Below are 14786 nucleotides of genomic sequence, written 5' to 3'. Positions count from 1 at the left end.
TTTAAGAGCAGGTCAAGTTCCTGATAAGACAGGGGCGGAAACTCAGACAGAGTCGTAACGGTGGTAGATGAAATCTCCTTCGAGAGCGGAACAGAAGGGGCAGGCGGAGGGGGGGTGACGGATCTTTGTAATTCAAGATTCGCGTAAATGTCCGCAATCTTCGAGTGGAAGAATCCTGCTATATTATCACAGAATTCCTGGGTGCCTACTACAGGATCGGGCATCTGTAACGTACAGAGCGAGTCCACTATTTTGAAAAGATCCCTAGGAGAGGAAAGGGCCATTGTCAGGTTATCAAAGTACTCTTGCTTCACTCTGATGATCTCCATCTTGTACTCCTTAAGGAGTTTCTTGTGTTTATCCCTCTCCTTCATATTCCAGCTCGTCCGCCAAACCCTTTCTTGCTTCCTGCAACCCTGTCTCATGAGTCTAAGAGGCTCCAAAAACCAGGGTGCGGAGGGTTTCTTTCTCGCAGAGTAGCAAGAGGACAGAGGAACCAGCAAATCTACTGCTGCACTTATGGCTTTGGACAGTTCCGAAGCGGCTAGATTAACATCCTCAAAGTGATTTTGTATCAGTGGGGCCAACGAGGCGCTCGTGATTTTCCTGAGGTTCCTCCTATGTTTGGTTTGACTAGGGGCACCGGTCTTTACAGGCAGCGTAGCAACCCGAAGCTCCAAAGGAACAGCAAAATGATCAGACCAAGCCAGGGGGATGGGAACATCTATTTTGAGCCTATCATCATTCGAGAAGATCGCGTCAAGTGTATGACCACCTGCCTGATGGGTAGGATGTTTAACCAATTGCAGAAGATCATATGTAGATAATGAATCCAGGAGGGCCAAGGAATCTTTAGAATCAGGGTTGTCTAAATGAAAATGTAAGTCACCCAGAACTGTCAGCTTGGCAGATCTGAAATAGGGCTCTAAGATGTTAAGAAGAGATTGACTAAAATCTGTCCTGGGCCCGGGGGGTCTATACACCAGGATGCCCACGAAAGGAGCGGCATCAGGAGATTTTATGAGGAAGTGAAGGGCTTGGAACAGATCGGAGGGCCTGTAAAGTTGAGTGGTATGACAGCTATGGGAGGTCTTATAAAGGATTCCCAGGCCGCCTCCTCTACGCCCCACTCTATCCAGTCTAGCTAAAGAGTACCCATCCGGCACAGCCTCTACCAGATCAGGCCCCGAGGACTCAGTGGCCCAAGTTTCAGTAAGAAAAACCCATGTGGGCTTTCTTGCTGTGACAAAATCACGAAAGGCGATATTATTTTTCACTAGCGATCTAGTGTTAATCAGAAAGCTCGATTCCTTCAGAGGAGGCAACATGGGGGAAGTGTCAGAGAAAGAGGAAAGCCTAGAAGAGCGAGCTATCGAAGGCTTACCACATATATTAGAACAATTGCAGTAAAAAGCGTCTCGGAGAGTGTCCGGGGAGCAAGAGTAATGGCATGGAAGCCATGCAGGTCTCAAACGGATAAGATCTTTGTAGGAATATAGAGGACCTGCCAAAGGAGGCATGTCGAGGACCATCCAGGGTCCGGAATAACCCGCCCTTTAGCCCGTCCTTAGCGTGGACGGGCGCAGACGGGCTGGACTCTGGCGTTACTATGGCGTAAATGCTGCTCGCAAACGCTGCGCATAAAAAGGGCAGCTTTATATGCAAGTCAGCGTGTCCTTCTGACAGTTCATAAGCCACTGTTTGATAGAAAAAGGTTGGATTTCCAAAATCTATTTAAGTTGCTATTTGAGTAGTAAATCATGGGTATTGGGGAGGCCTAATACTCATATTAAATCCTGGTGCGAAGGGCATTGCAGCTTTGGCTGGTATGTATTACCCAGGTACAGGAATTCCACATTACATTACTGCTGCCAACCCTGTCTGATGCTGTGAGGGGATCACTGTTGGTGATCTTGCTATGGTGACCAATAATGTAATCTTGTCTAAAGTGGTCACTTTTACAACACTAATATTACAAGTAGCTCGGGATTATTTTCATGGAACATAAGTAGCTTTTATTACAGAAAAGTTTGGAGACCCCTGAGCCAGCCACACATGGACCTGTGAAACTTGGAAACTATGGTTGGTTAATCATTTATAAATGTCCTCGTTTGGTGTTTCCAGTCTTGGGCAGTCAGTTAACTCACCAGGGCATTCTGGGAGTTGTGATCTTTGCTTTAATTGAGTCCATTGAGCTAACACACTTGACTCGACCTGCAAAAGAAAAGCCTAGGACTGGAAACAAGGTGTCACGCTGGGCAGATTAGTTACATTTTTCTGCCACACTCCTCACCTGGGGCCACATCTGCTGCTTCTGGCAGCCGTGCTAGGGGCTCGACCGACCAATTTTCCAGGGTGGGGATATCCTGACTTTTAGTAAATATTTCTTGCATTTCTAACATTTTTTTTCTTTTCACTCCCCACCCACCACCACTCCCTCACATTATTTTATTTATTTAGCTAAGAAATATTTCAACTTTTTTTTTTAACCATATTACCAAGTGGCCTTATGCCAAGGGCGAAACCTTCAGCGACCTGTGGCTTTCAGTCAACTGCATTCTGGGCGTTGAGGGTTGGATTTACTATTTAATTTGGGGTCGAAAAAGTGCTGCCTCGCCAGGACTGGCTTGAAGTGCCAAGCTTGATACGTGGCCGCCTGCCAAGTAGCCCCATGCGAAGCGTAACGGCTTCACCCAGTCCAGGCCAGTCATTCAAAGAGGCCGTTCCTATCGCAGCGTGTCCCATGCCTGCCGCCCCAGGCAGGCGCGGCCGGGGTGACGTCGACGCCGGCCCGGTGAGGTCACAGGGAGCCGCGGCTCGGCCGCGTGCCGGGGGCCTGAGTCAACAAGGAGGGCCGGGGCCGAGGCACGCTCCGCCCGGTGAGAGCGCAAGGGAGGGAGGCGGTGCGCGGCGGCGGCAGGTGTCGGCAGCGCAGGAGGGCGGCGGTGCACGACGGCGCCGGACGTGGGGCTGTGAGACACGGGTGTCGCAGCCTGCGCGGGGCAGGTATGTGTGCTAGGAGCCCGACCAGGGTAAAGTCCTCTCAGGAAGGAGTGCGGTGCCCGCTGATGAGAGGGAGGAAGGGAATGTGTCCTCTCAATAGGGGCTCTGTGCGCGCGCGTGTGTGTGTGTGTAACCCTCAAGAAGGAGTAAGATACCCACTGATGGGGCGCTGTGCGCGTGGAGTAAGGATGTGCCACTGGGCTGTGTGTTTGCAAGGAGCGAGGCATCAGAATTCTGTGTTAGGACGGGGATATGGGGTGGATCATCTCATTCTTTGGTTGTTAGGGGGGGGGTAGTATAGGTGAGAGAAGGGGTGATGTAGTTTATTTTTATTGTTATTTTAATTCTAATTCTAATTCTAACGCATCCCCCTTTTTTCCAGGCAGAGGCGGACTGAACAAGTGACTCCGGCTGACGCTCGTCCTCGCAGAAAGGTCTTCGGGTTATGGGGAACTCAAATTCGAGGTCCACTCCGGGCACTCCCACAGGTAAGCTCTCACCTGTAGCTCGTGATCGCTCCCTTGATTTGTTTACAGTTTAAATTGTATGATGCCACTCACGCTGTGCCATAAAACCCGGTTTCCTATGACGTCTGCCTGCCGAGCTGTCTTATTTGCTGACATCTCCTTCCTCATTCAGGTATCAGGGGAAGTCTCGTGACCTCATGCATGCTACCTTAAACCCCGCCCTCTCGTGCTTTGTCATCTTCCCCATCGAGACTGCTGCAAGCTGCAGGGGTTCTAAGCAGGCCCCAATGACCAACCTGTGACACACAGGCCTTACCAGCGTGGACCATGGGGCAGGAACGTTGTTCTGGTTCACAATATTGCATTGTATTGCATTTGCATCACATCCTTTATGTATATAGTGCCTACTATCCATATGTGGGGTTCTGAAGCGCTTGCCTGCATAGCACGCTACATCGTGTGTGGTGGGTGGTTGGATGTTGCCTTTGTTTTGATCCTGTGTGGGAAGTGCTTCCACGTCGAGCATGACAACAAAAAATTGTTTCTAGCTAAAACGCTTACAAAGCTAATAAAAATTCAGTAACACTTGTTGCCAGGCAGCAGAAAGCCCGTTGCAAAGCTGGACTGGTCACCTTTCTATTGCTTATTGCTATATTTGGGTGTTAAACTAGTACTAGTGAGGTGCAACCAATGCCCAGCCAGTGTTACCAAGTTTAAAAATGCCGAAATAATGAAATAACAGTATTACAAAATATGGCACATTATGCTACATAATTTGCATTCTCTTGCTGCATAATTTCCTCAACCCTGCCGTATAATTTGTCCCACTCCTGCCTTATAATTCCTGCGGCCCTGGTTATAAGTTGCAGTTTGCTGCTGACTGCTGTGAGTAATCATCTTAGTATTAGTATAGGACATAACTGTCATATAATGAAGTACAAGGACTGCGCTTGAAAGTACAAAATGTTTTCTGGGCTCTCTTGCCGGGATGAAAGGTGGCACGGTTATCTAGGTAAGGGACATGCTTTGCACTGTCTTTGGAAGTGTACATGCCCCTTGGTGCTCCTAATGTTGTTGGGTAATGACTTACACATCTTGGCGGCTTGTACTAAGAAAGCAGTGCCTCCTACGGATTTCTTAGCGTAAGGTGGTATGATGATAAGTTGTTCTTGCCTGGAGAGCAGTGTTCTGTTTGGTTTAATTCGCCTGAGTTTAAGTTGTAGGAATAGGGTCTATGTATAGGGTCTTTTTCCTTGGGAGGCTCTATGGACAATGCAGAATGCCTTAAGTATTGCCCTGCTAGCTGTAGGAAGCCAGTAGAGTGATTGCAGGACTGGAGTTGCACATTCCCTTTGGGTGACGACAGAAAAGAGGATTTGAAGCAGGTTTTTGGATGACTTGTATTTTGCATATGATGAATATAGGTATGCAGAAGCATAGGGTGTTGGCATAGTCAAGCTTGGAGATTACGAGGGTGAAGATGGATTGCAGTTTGTGTTGATATGTAAGGTATGGGAAGATGCAATATATTTTTATTGTGTAGAAGGCACTCATTGTGACGTTAACAGGCTGTATCAGTAATGGGTCTGTTGATCAGAAACAGATCGCGTCTTAACCCCCTTCACTGCGGCGGCTATTCCGCCGCAGTGCTAAGGGGGCGGGGCGGAAATGCGGCCGGCGCATGCTGGTGACGGAACAGCTCCGTCACCAGCGTCGGTTGCGCTGTGCTTATGACGGAGCGGTTCCGTCATGGCCCCGCCCGCTCAATAGAACGCTCAGCGCAGGCGTGCAATCCGCGCCACGCAGGAGCGTCGGGCAGGCCATGGTGGAACCGCTCCTTCATCAGCACAGCGCCACCGCGGCTGATGACGGAGCGGTTCCGTCATCAGCAGTGGAGGGGTTAAAGTAGGTCAGGCTGCCGAAGTGCTTTAGACATATATGTGCCTCCAGTAAGTCTCTGTGTAAAACACTGCTATAGCTTAGGCAGTTATCACACTTGCTGCATAGATCTGTGTGTAATTTATGGAGAATTTCTGGGTTAGTGTGCCTGCTGCTGAGGCTTGCATGTGACTGGGGGTGGATATTCAGTGAGGGTGTGTTTGGGGGGCTAACCCTCCCCTCCCCCCCAAAAGATGGTAATTTTAAGGTTGGCAGTTGGGTCTAGGGGCTGACAGCTAGATTTGCCAGGTTTCACAGGGTACCGATAGCACTGAAAAACGCAGACTTTTGCCTGTGTTTCCCTCCTCTTCCACCCCACAGACAAAGCAGCAATAAACATCTATTCTGGCCTGCAGGCTCTATAGTGAACTTCCAGAGACACACTTCCCACTGTAAATCCATGCTTCCTGCAATTATTGAACTTTGAATTATTTTCGCCTATTTATTTTGTCACCTGCTACAATATGTATTTGCTCCGACAGCAAGGGAAGAACAGCATTTTTCTGTTCAGCAGCTTACCTGTTTTGTTTTTCAAAAATGTAGGAGGAAAAACTGGATTATGGAAAAAAGACAACTTTTAAGAGGAAATTAGGGAATGTGCAAAGGCCCATAAAGTGGCTATTTTTACATCACAACTATGCCTATTTAACAAATCAATGCTGACTGGCTCATTTGTATATATTTGATGTGTCTTTTATTAATAGTACGGAAGCACTCAACCTACCTAGCACTCCGAGAGACAGCTTCTATTAATATCCTTTTTAAATGTAGTCATTTTGATCCTGGAGCCTGAAGACATTGGTTAGAATGTAGGTTTCACTATGTGCAATTGTGGATAAAATGCTGTCCCTCCCTTCATCTCAAATTGTAAATGTGTATCATATAAAAATATTCAATATCAAAACTTACAGTGCCACATTGAGGCACCTTTAGTTTTGATCACACACCTTGTGTGCAATCCTTAGCAGCAGGCACACTAACCCTGATTCAAATCTCTGACCAGAGATTACAATTTCCTACTAACAAGTTGCTATTGCCTACATCATCATTATATTTGTTTTTTTAATCTGGTTTCAACAACACCTCTTGCACACAATATGGCCTTTTCTACCGTACCTCATTTTCCTACTCATATAAAATTGTTCTCTGTAATACCCTGTATCGCTTCTAGGAGCTAACATAAGACTACCTCAAATACCGAACAGCAATAAAAATAACCATAGAGTTGCTCACTCTCTCACATTAACACTAGGCCTGGGCGGAGAAGGGACCAAAAAACTCAGCTGCACTTGGCGGAGTTCCGCAAGCAGTGGAGTGCATTAGGTTGCGAAGGTTCATGCTGATTTTTAGCGCCGGATGTTTGTCCCGTGCTGGGAAATCAGCGCAAATGTCACCATGTGCAGCGCAAGAGAGCGCTGCTTCTTTCTGCCACTCAAGTAGATGTTCTACTCGAGCAGCGGCTTCCTCAACGTAAATGGAAGGTTTCTCAATGCGAGCGGCAGCGGCCATCCATGACCGCCCGCATTGAGAAATCTCTCTGGGAGGTGATCCGGAGTAAGATTTTCCTCACTCGCCAACTTAACGCTGACGAGCGTGGAGAAAACAAGTTTTTCAGAACTCCCCATGCTACGCGGAGCCGGAGTAGGAAAAACCCTGTTAACTCCATGAGTGGAGCCGAATTTCACACCCAGGCCTAATTAACCCACACAAACTCTCTCTTTCTCTCTTTTTTGCCTCTCTCTCTGTCTGTCTTATTCTCTGGCCAGTAGGTGCATCAACCCACCAAACTAGCTTACTGGCTTTGACTTGGCCAGTGACTGGCACTTTTCAAACAGATCACAGTAGTCGATACTTAGCCTACTGATCAAACTCATTTGACTCAGAGCCTCTGACCTGCAGGGGCCAGTTTACTTGACATGTGCTGCAGGTGTAATAACCATCCAAACGGATGTATGATGTTACAACGCATACTTTTACAACGCAAACCATTTCAACGCATTTTTTACAACGCAACATCCATTACAACTCATTCCATTACAACGCATGCCATTACAACTAATTTTTAAAAACTACCTTTACATTGCATTCCATTACAACGCATACTACCTTTACAAAGCATACCATTACAACGCATACCATTACATTGCATGTATGGTAAGTATTGGATAGTGTAGGGGTAAAAATTACTATTCTAATCCCAGGGGGGTGCAACAGTAGGGTAAGTGTTGGATAGTGTAGGGGTAAAAATTACTATTCTAACTCCAGGGGGTGCAACAGTAGGGTAAGTGTTGGATAGTGTAGGGGTAAAAATTACTATTCTAACTCCAGGGGGTGCAACAGTAGGGTAAGTGTTGGATAGTGTAAGGGTACTATGCGTTGTAATGGTATGCGTTGTAATAGTATGCGTTGTAATGACTGCGTTGTAATGACATGTGTTGTAGTGGTATGCGTTGTAGTGTCATGCGTTGTAATGGTTGAGATGTAATGGCTGCGTTGTAATGGCATGCGTTGTAATGGATGTTGCGTTGTAAAAGTTTAGTTGTAATGGTAGTGCGTTGTAAAAGTTGCGTTGTAAAGTTGTTTCCCATCCAAACTGTCTCACTGTCATTGCCATATATGACATGTAGTATACTAGCAGAGCTCGCGGTGGGCTCTGCTTCCTTAGCTATCATTACTGGGACGGGAGCCTGTAATCAGAGGGTGTTAGCTCAAGCTGTGAAGCATGGTTAGCAGTATAGTGCTCACTCCTACTGGCACGCCTGACCCTGTCGGTCCCTGCACTCCACCCATAGCCTGCACGCTGTACCATTGTTTTTTGTTAGATTCACAGGAGTGATTTTCAGGGAATCTCAGAATCACATCCCTTGAATCTCAGTGACTAAGAAACGCCTCTGATTGTGTCCTGCGACCAGGTCACAGGTTTGTGGTCTATGTGAGACAGCTCAGAGATGTAATGAGTTTATTGCAGTGATACTTGTGATTTCAGGTTACAGTCCTCATGCAATAGTTCAGTGGTATTTGTGCCTGTAGTAAACAGCAGCATGGAACCAGCAAAACATGTTTCCATTTGTGTAGACTTTAGCTCTTTTTATACTTGTAAGATAAAATGGGTTCCATCATGTCGGGTGATAATTAGTCCGTATTACATACCAAAATTAGTTTGCATTGGGTGCCTGTAATTACACACAGACCATAGTGTAAAAAGCAGAACATTTTCTTCTTTCCCTCAGTGGGATACTAAGACTGGAGATGAGATGTTGCCATATCCAGCCGTGCTACTTTTGACAATTTCTGTTAGCCAGGTCATAACTTTAACATATGGAATTGCTGATTGTCATTGAAATGTGGCATTTGGAGCCAGCTCGCAAGCGGAGTCTGCAACCACCTTAACCCCTTCGATGCTGATGACGAGCTCAGCTCGTCATCAGCCACTGGGGGCGTGTGCGGATGACGAGCTGAGCTCGTCATCTATCGCGGCTTTTTGAAAAAAGCCGCGTAGCGCAAAAATATGCGCCGCAGCGATGAGGTTAACGTGCTAGCGAGCTGCTGCTTTCACAGCTCTTGCTACAAAGGCACTCAGTCGAAACAGGACACAGTCTAAGTGGTTCGCCAGCCTGGTCCGGAGACCGGGTTTGACATAAGAATAGCTCCCAGCATTGGAATTATTCTGGCTCACATTCTGTACCAGGACTGAGACTAGTGTCTCCACAAATGTGCTGAGTGCATTGAGGCTTGATCAGAAACCTGAGGATACCAGGGCTTCTCGTACCCACCACCAGCAAACATATTGACCACATTGTATGGTTGAATTACCCAGAAAAATTGGACTTGGTTGAAGTGGCGTACAAGAGTGCCTAGGAGCCCTAGTACACGCAGAGGTAATGGGCCATCATCCCCACCCGTTAAGTAGTAAATGCCAACCATAATAGGGGTACCTCTAATATCCTGGGCCCCGGTGACACTGCACCTGCTGTACCATTGATAGGCATAGCCGTGCCTGCTTCTACTTGGATAGTCTGTGTAGCAAGCCTGGACTATGGGAGAGCAGCAGCAGGAGCGAGTCTGCTGCCAGACGCCTGGGGGCCATACACAGGCCTTTTAAATCCAACCACAAGGCCTCAAGTCTGGGTCTTAGTGGAGTACGGCCTGGCTGTCTACTGGCCTGGGAATCCGTTCAGCATGACAGATACACATACTTTATGAACCACCTCCATTCAAACCCAGGCACACACAGGTACAGGCAGAGAAGGCCACTTTTAGAGTTGGTGGCCAGGGACTGGAAAACAGGCGGGTAGACCCAGACCTGGAAACTGCAGGCAGGCAGGATCTAACAAAGAATGTACCACCCATCGTATAGAAGATGAAAAATCATTTTTTCATCCACTGTAGCAAATATGAAGCAAAAGGAAGGTACTCTTTCGGTGAGTTTGAAAAGAAAATCGAAGACTCCCAAACTCGAAATTGTGAACTGAAGTTACAGACCTGTGAAATGGTAGAAAACCGCAGAGTACTTAGCAGTGTGTAACAAGATAAGGCACCCAGTAGGCCAGCACACGAAGGAAGGCGTGTTACTGCCCAGACCACAAAGCCTTTAAGGAACATGCGGCATAAACAACAAGGAGGCTCTTTCTTTCTCCCTACAAACATCTTGTAGTTACAACAAAGGAAGTATTGTGCTGTGATGTGAAGGGCTTTATATAAAGCAAGACATGCTAATTAGCAATTTCTTCTGCCCACTCATGGAAGCTGCTGGTTTTATTGGAAGCCAATACGCGGGTCAAGATGGGCAATCTAGAGGAGCTCAGGAATGGATTCAGACACAGGGGTTCGCTGGGGTGCAGGCTTACCCTGAGGGTTTCATTTTACAGATCCCACCTTGTAACCATGGACTTGTGAAGGCTGTGGCCACACGCATAAGATGTGTGGTTGTCATGATATAATGCAAAACCATAACAAGGCCTGCAAATTTGATGATTGGCCCCTAAAAGTTAGCCTTGGCTATCTGTATCATAAATATTGAATCTGGCGCGGTCCCCTAGGAGTAAGGGTTCCCCCGCTTCAGAGTCTCCAGGAAATTACTTTATTCCCCTTGGTGGGAGCCTAGACCTCATCGAGCATCTTTCAGGCCATAGGTCAGAGTGGTGGCTGTGCTACCATGCACTCCTGCAAAGCCTTTTCATGCCTCTTATCACTCGCAAATACCCACTCTGACTGCATTTTTATTGCTCAAGTATTAGTAACAGTGCTAAATCGATTATTTCACCTCCCTCACTTGTACAAACATATTGCCTGGCGATTTCAACATCTCTGGAGATCCAAACACCAAGGTGTGGAGGAAAATCCTACTTGGACACATCAACACTATGGACTTCACCAAACACATGACTGACCCAACTCGCAGGGATGGCGTAATTTTGGACTTCATCCCTTTATCTTTCCTTTCCCGCCAATATTCTCCACCAGTATGTCTTTCTTGGTTAGGCCATCACACCATCCTTCTCACAATAACCAACCAAACATCAACCAACCATGACGCACAGTTCTCATGCTCATTCGAGAACCATCAACCAACCAGGACGCAGAGTTCTCATGCTCATTCGAGAACCATCAACCAACCAGGATGCACGGTTCTCATGATCATTCAATAACCACTTCTTAGATCCTCTCATCCAAGACCTCACCACTACGGGTTGGTTTAGTTAAGTTTATAAAGCAAAACAATGCCAGGAAACCCTGTACGAAGGTGCCTTAAAATATAAAACAACAACACAAAAAACACAGAATAGCTATAAAAACATAAAACTTTACAAAAAATTACCCTTGCAGCATTCACAACTGGCATAGGCACTCAGCTGAAGACACTATAATGGAAACTGCATAAAAGAACGAACTGCAGTAATACACACCATCTGCACCCTGGTACACCCGAGTACTGAATATAAGCATCTGTAGCCGGGGGAAATACTGGTAAATGATACAGTAAGGCAAGATCGTACGTCACTACAAACCTCTTCATATCACACACACAATTAGTCATGTCTGTCAAAGCCAGCTATTACCAAACCACAATTGCTTAGGAAAGCAACAAAAGTATTACCTTCTTCAAAGCCACAAAAGCGTTTGTGAATGCTCTTTCCTAGACCCTCCTGTTTTGCTTTCCTTTGATACAGCGACTGCTTTGCAAGATGGTTTCTTGTCTCCTAATGCAGGTAGATATGGCTCCTGGGCATGCGCAGTGCCAAACTTCCCTGCATCACATATTTTCGGATTAGGTCGTAGTTTGTACTCCATTTGCTGTGGAATGTGCTGTCTACTCCTTGACAGTGGATGCTGACTTCCCCATACCCTTTGGGTGGATCACATACACAGAAATTATATGTTGAGAAACCACCCTCATACAACAAGCTAGGAAAAAAGCTGCAAGTTGTTTTGGTTGGGTTAGCAACGTAAACTTCAACCAGAATCTATTCTCCAACTGTACACTAGGTGCCGGGTTGGATTGGGATGCAAAATAGGCCCAGGCACCCTAAAAAACAGTGGCCCATATTTGCGGATTGTACCTTTTCGCAAACCACTGCTTCAGTGTTTGAAGTAGAATGAAAAGCTGGGAGAGGGTTGTCTAAGCGGCATGTTTTCTTAACTTCACTGACATTTTAAAAAATTGCAAATGTTTCCAGGACTCTTTGTGCAAGGATTACTTCACAGTGGTGACCCTCACTTGAATATAAGTGAGGCCACTTCTGCTCAGGCCTCCTGCCCTTGTTCAATCTGCCCTCATTCATGGGCCGGGCCCAGTGAGAGACTGGGAATGACACCCCCGCCCCCTTGGTAAAAGGGGGTAATAGAGGCCCATCTGCCTCTGGTAAGGCTGCTCAGGCCCCCACCGGGCCACTGGTGGCATCTGAACAGCGCAGGCACAGCCCATAGCGGCCTCCACGCTGGCCAAAAAAGCGGCCACAGCTGCAAATCCGACACCGGCCCATTGCCCGAATGCCCGCCTTACCAATCCGACTCTGACTAGGGTTGTTTTAACCCACACATCTTGTCTCTGTAAGATAAACAACTGGGAACAAGAGAACGACCCTTGAAAACAATTGTATAAAACACCATGGATGGCACACCTGTGATGTGCTTCCCATGTTATATAAAAGAAATTCCATTAGTTGCTTGGAGGAGAATGCAACTTGGAGGAGAAAGATGCGCGGCTGCCCTGAAGATCTGTTATAGTGAAGATGCATTGTATGGCTGTCTGTAACAATGTCACTTGGTTAAGGTGCTTAACAAACTTTTGACTGTGTCACCTGCGGTTCTAGGGCGTGATTGGCCTATCCATAGGAATTGAATTTGAAGAAGTGGTGTCCTGGAGGTCAATATAGCCTTATAGCCCGCCGTAGAGGGCTATACCGGCTATTAAAGGCCCTCTCCAGCGTTAAAGGCCCCGAGCCGAAGGCGAGGGCCTTTAACAAGGGAGAGGGACTTTAATAGCGGTATAGCCCATCTACGAAGGGCTATAAGGCTATTAGAACATTCTGTCACTAGAGGACAGAATGTTCTGACAAAAAAACCAAAGCCTTTTGGAAGCGTGAGGGGATTGAAATCCCCTCAGGCTCCCTGAAGCATTTGTTCACAGCCAGAGCTGTGAACAAAGAAACATTGGAATGTTGGAGCTCCAGGCTTATACCAGCCATTATAAGCCCAGAGCACTCCATTGTTTTCAATGGAGCTCCCAACATTCCAATGTTCTAATGGATAGTAATGCAACTACTTCTGCTGGTGCCAAGTTTACTTTAAATATGTGTGCACAGGTATCAGCAGGGGGTGGAGCTGTTGATGGACTGCTCTTGCAAAACTTAATAAAGACTATGTAGAAAAAACATTTTTAAAAACCTGGAGGACAAAGTATTGCTCCAACAATCTAGTCTGTAACCTACCTGCACCCTAAGACTAACACTTCTTCATGGCCATTGAAAGCCACACCACTTCCTGTGTACAACAAAATCCTTAACCAGTGGCCATTTTCCAACCCCTCCTCACAGTTGAAGTTCTTTGGGCTAGACAGGTCTTGTGATTCATTTCCCACCCAGTAAGTGAGATATCTCGCAACATCCAAAGCAAGCCACATTAATAGGCAAAGGGTTGATCTATGGCAACTCATGCTTGGGCTTGTTGAGGCCTGAAAAGGACAGCGTGTCAGAACCTCTGCTACAAGCTTGTTGCGAAGCACAACACTGTGTGCCTGAGGCGTGCCACAAAGTCCATGTACTCACATACCCCAAATCATCACTCACAACCCTGCACCCCCCAACCTCATATACACTTCACAAACACACAGATTCAACAAAATGCGAGATCCCTTTTCAGCATCCGCATCTCCATCACTCCTCCCGTTCTCCACTGTACAGACCCAAATTACCAGCACTGTAGCCACTTGCACAGTTCATTCCAATATCCTGATGTCTTTAAAAGCAGTACGACTTCTTCCACTCTATTGACTTGAAGTCAGTCCTACCTGTGAGTGTGTGTGTGTGTTTATTTTCACTTATAAAAACCAAGTGTTAACGTGACGTTAGGTGTGGAATTGAGATAAGAACTAATGTTTAAAAACCCTGAACAACCACTGAAATTCGCGTTAGTTTAGTCAATTAACATGCCGCCGTCATGAACTGCTTATGACCTCACATATTACATCACTCATGACATGTTAAATTAAATTGATAACATTCCTTGTGAAACCAGAAATTCCTACTATTCACCATGTAAAGTGGGTTTTACAAAGTAGGGGGAGCATGTATATATTGAAGACGGTGGGGCTAAACAATGAACCTTGAGGCACTCCACAGATGAGTGTGCGGGCTTCCGAGGGATAAGGTGCCAGGCTGACAGATTGTGTTTTAGCCATTAGGAAGGAGCAGATCCAGCGGGGATTGGTCTTTGGATGCTAATCTTGTGCAGGTGCCCGATGATGCTCGCATATGAGACTGTGTCAAATGCTGCTGAGAGGTCCAGGAGAATGAAGGCAGCCATACCTCCTCTGCCAAGGGTCATCCGAATGTTGTCTGTGGTGGTGACTATGGTTGGGCCTAAATCTGGAGGGCGTGGCATCGGTGAGCTGGTGGTTGCTGAGGTAGTTGGTGAGGCTTTGGTTCATTAGATTCTCTAAGACCTTGTCCGGGAATGGTAGGAGAAAGATGGGCCTATAGCTGGAGAGTGTGGCTGGGTCTGTTCATAGGTTCTTGAACAGGGGCGTGCCGGTGGCAGGTTTCCAGTTGAGCTTGAATGTCCCTGAGTCAATTGAGGAAAGTGATCGGTAGGTGTCCTTTGCTGAAGGCATGGTGGGGAGAAGAGTCAGATAGGCCCGAGTGGATGGTCTTAATAGTA

The 14786-nt window shown here is 46.7% G+C and overlaps 1 protein-coding gene across 2 annotated transcripts in view; it reads left to right on the top strand.

Annotated features, from left to right (window-relative positions):
- LOC147703160 (uncharacterized) overlaps positions 1–14786 on the top strand; it is a 243297-nt gene that overhangs the window by 10271 nt on the left and 218240 nt on the right. The window contains exons 1-2 of one of the 2 annotated variants that reach the window (XM_086931702.1): positions 2890–3006; positions 3386–3491. In XM_086931702.1, the coding sequence (XP_086787828.1) occupies positions 3449–3491 (43 nt within the window). In that variant the 5' untranslated portion in view covers positions 2890–3006; positions 3386–3448. Of the gene's footprint in view, positions 1–2889; positions 3007–3385; positions 3492–14786 lie in introns of those variants that run through there. The other variant, XM_086931701.1, reaches the window with a different exon arrangement.

Source organism: Lissotriton vulgaris, chromosome 7 (genome assembly GCF_964263255.1).
Source record: "Lissotriton vulgaris chromosome 7, aLisVul1.2, whole genome shotgun sequence".
Lineage (NCBI taxonomy): Eukaryota > Metazoa > Chordata > Amphibia > Caudata > Salamandridae > Lissotriton > Lissotriton vulgaris.
Note: the sequence above shows the minus strand (reverse complement) of the source record. Positions and strands in the feature narration are given on the sequence as shown.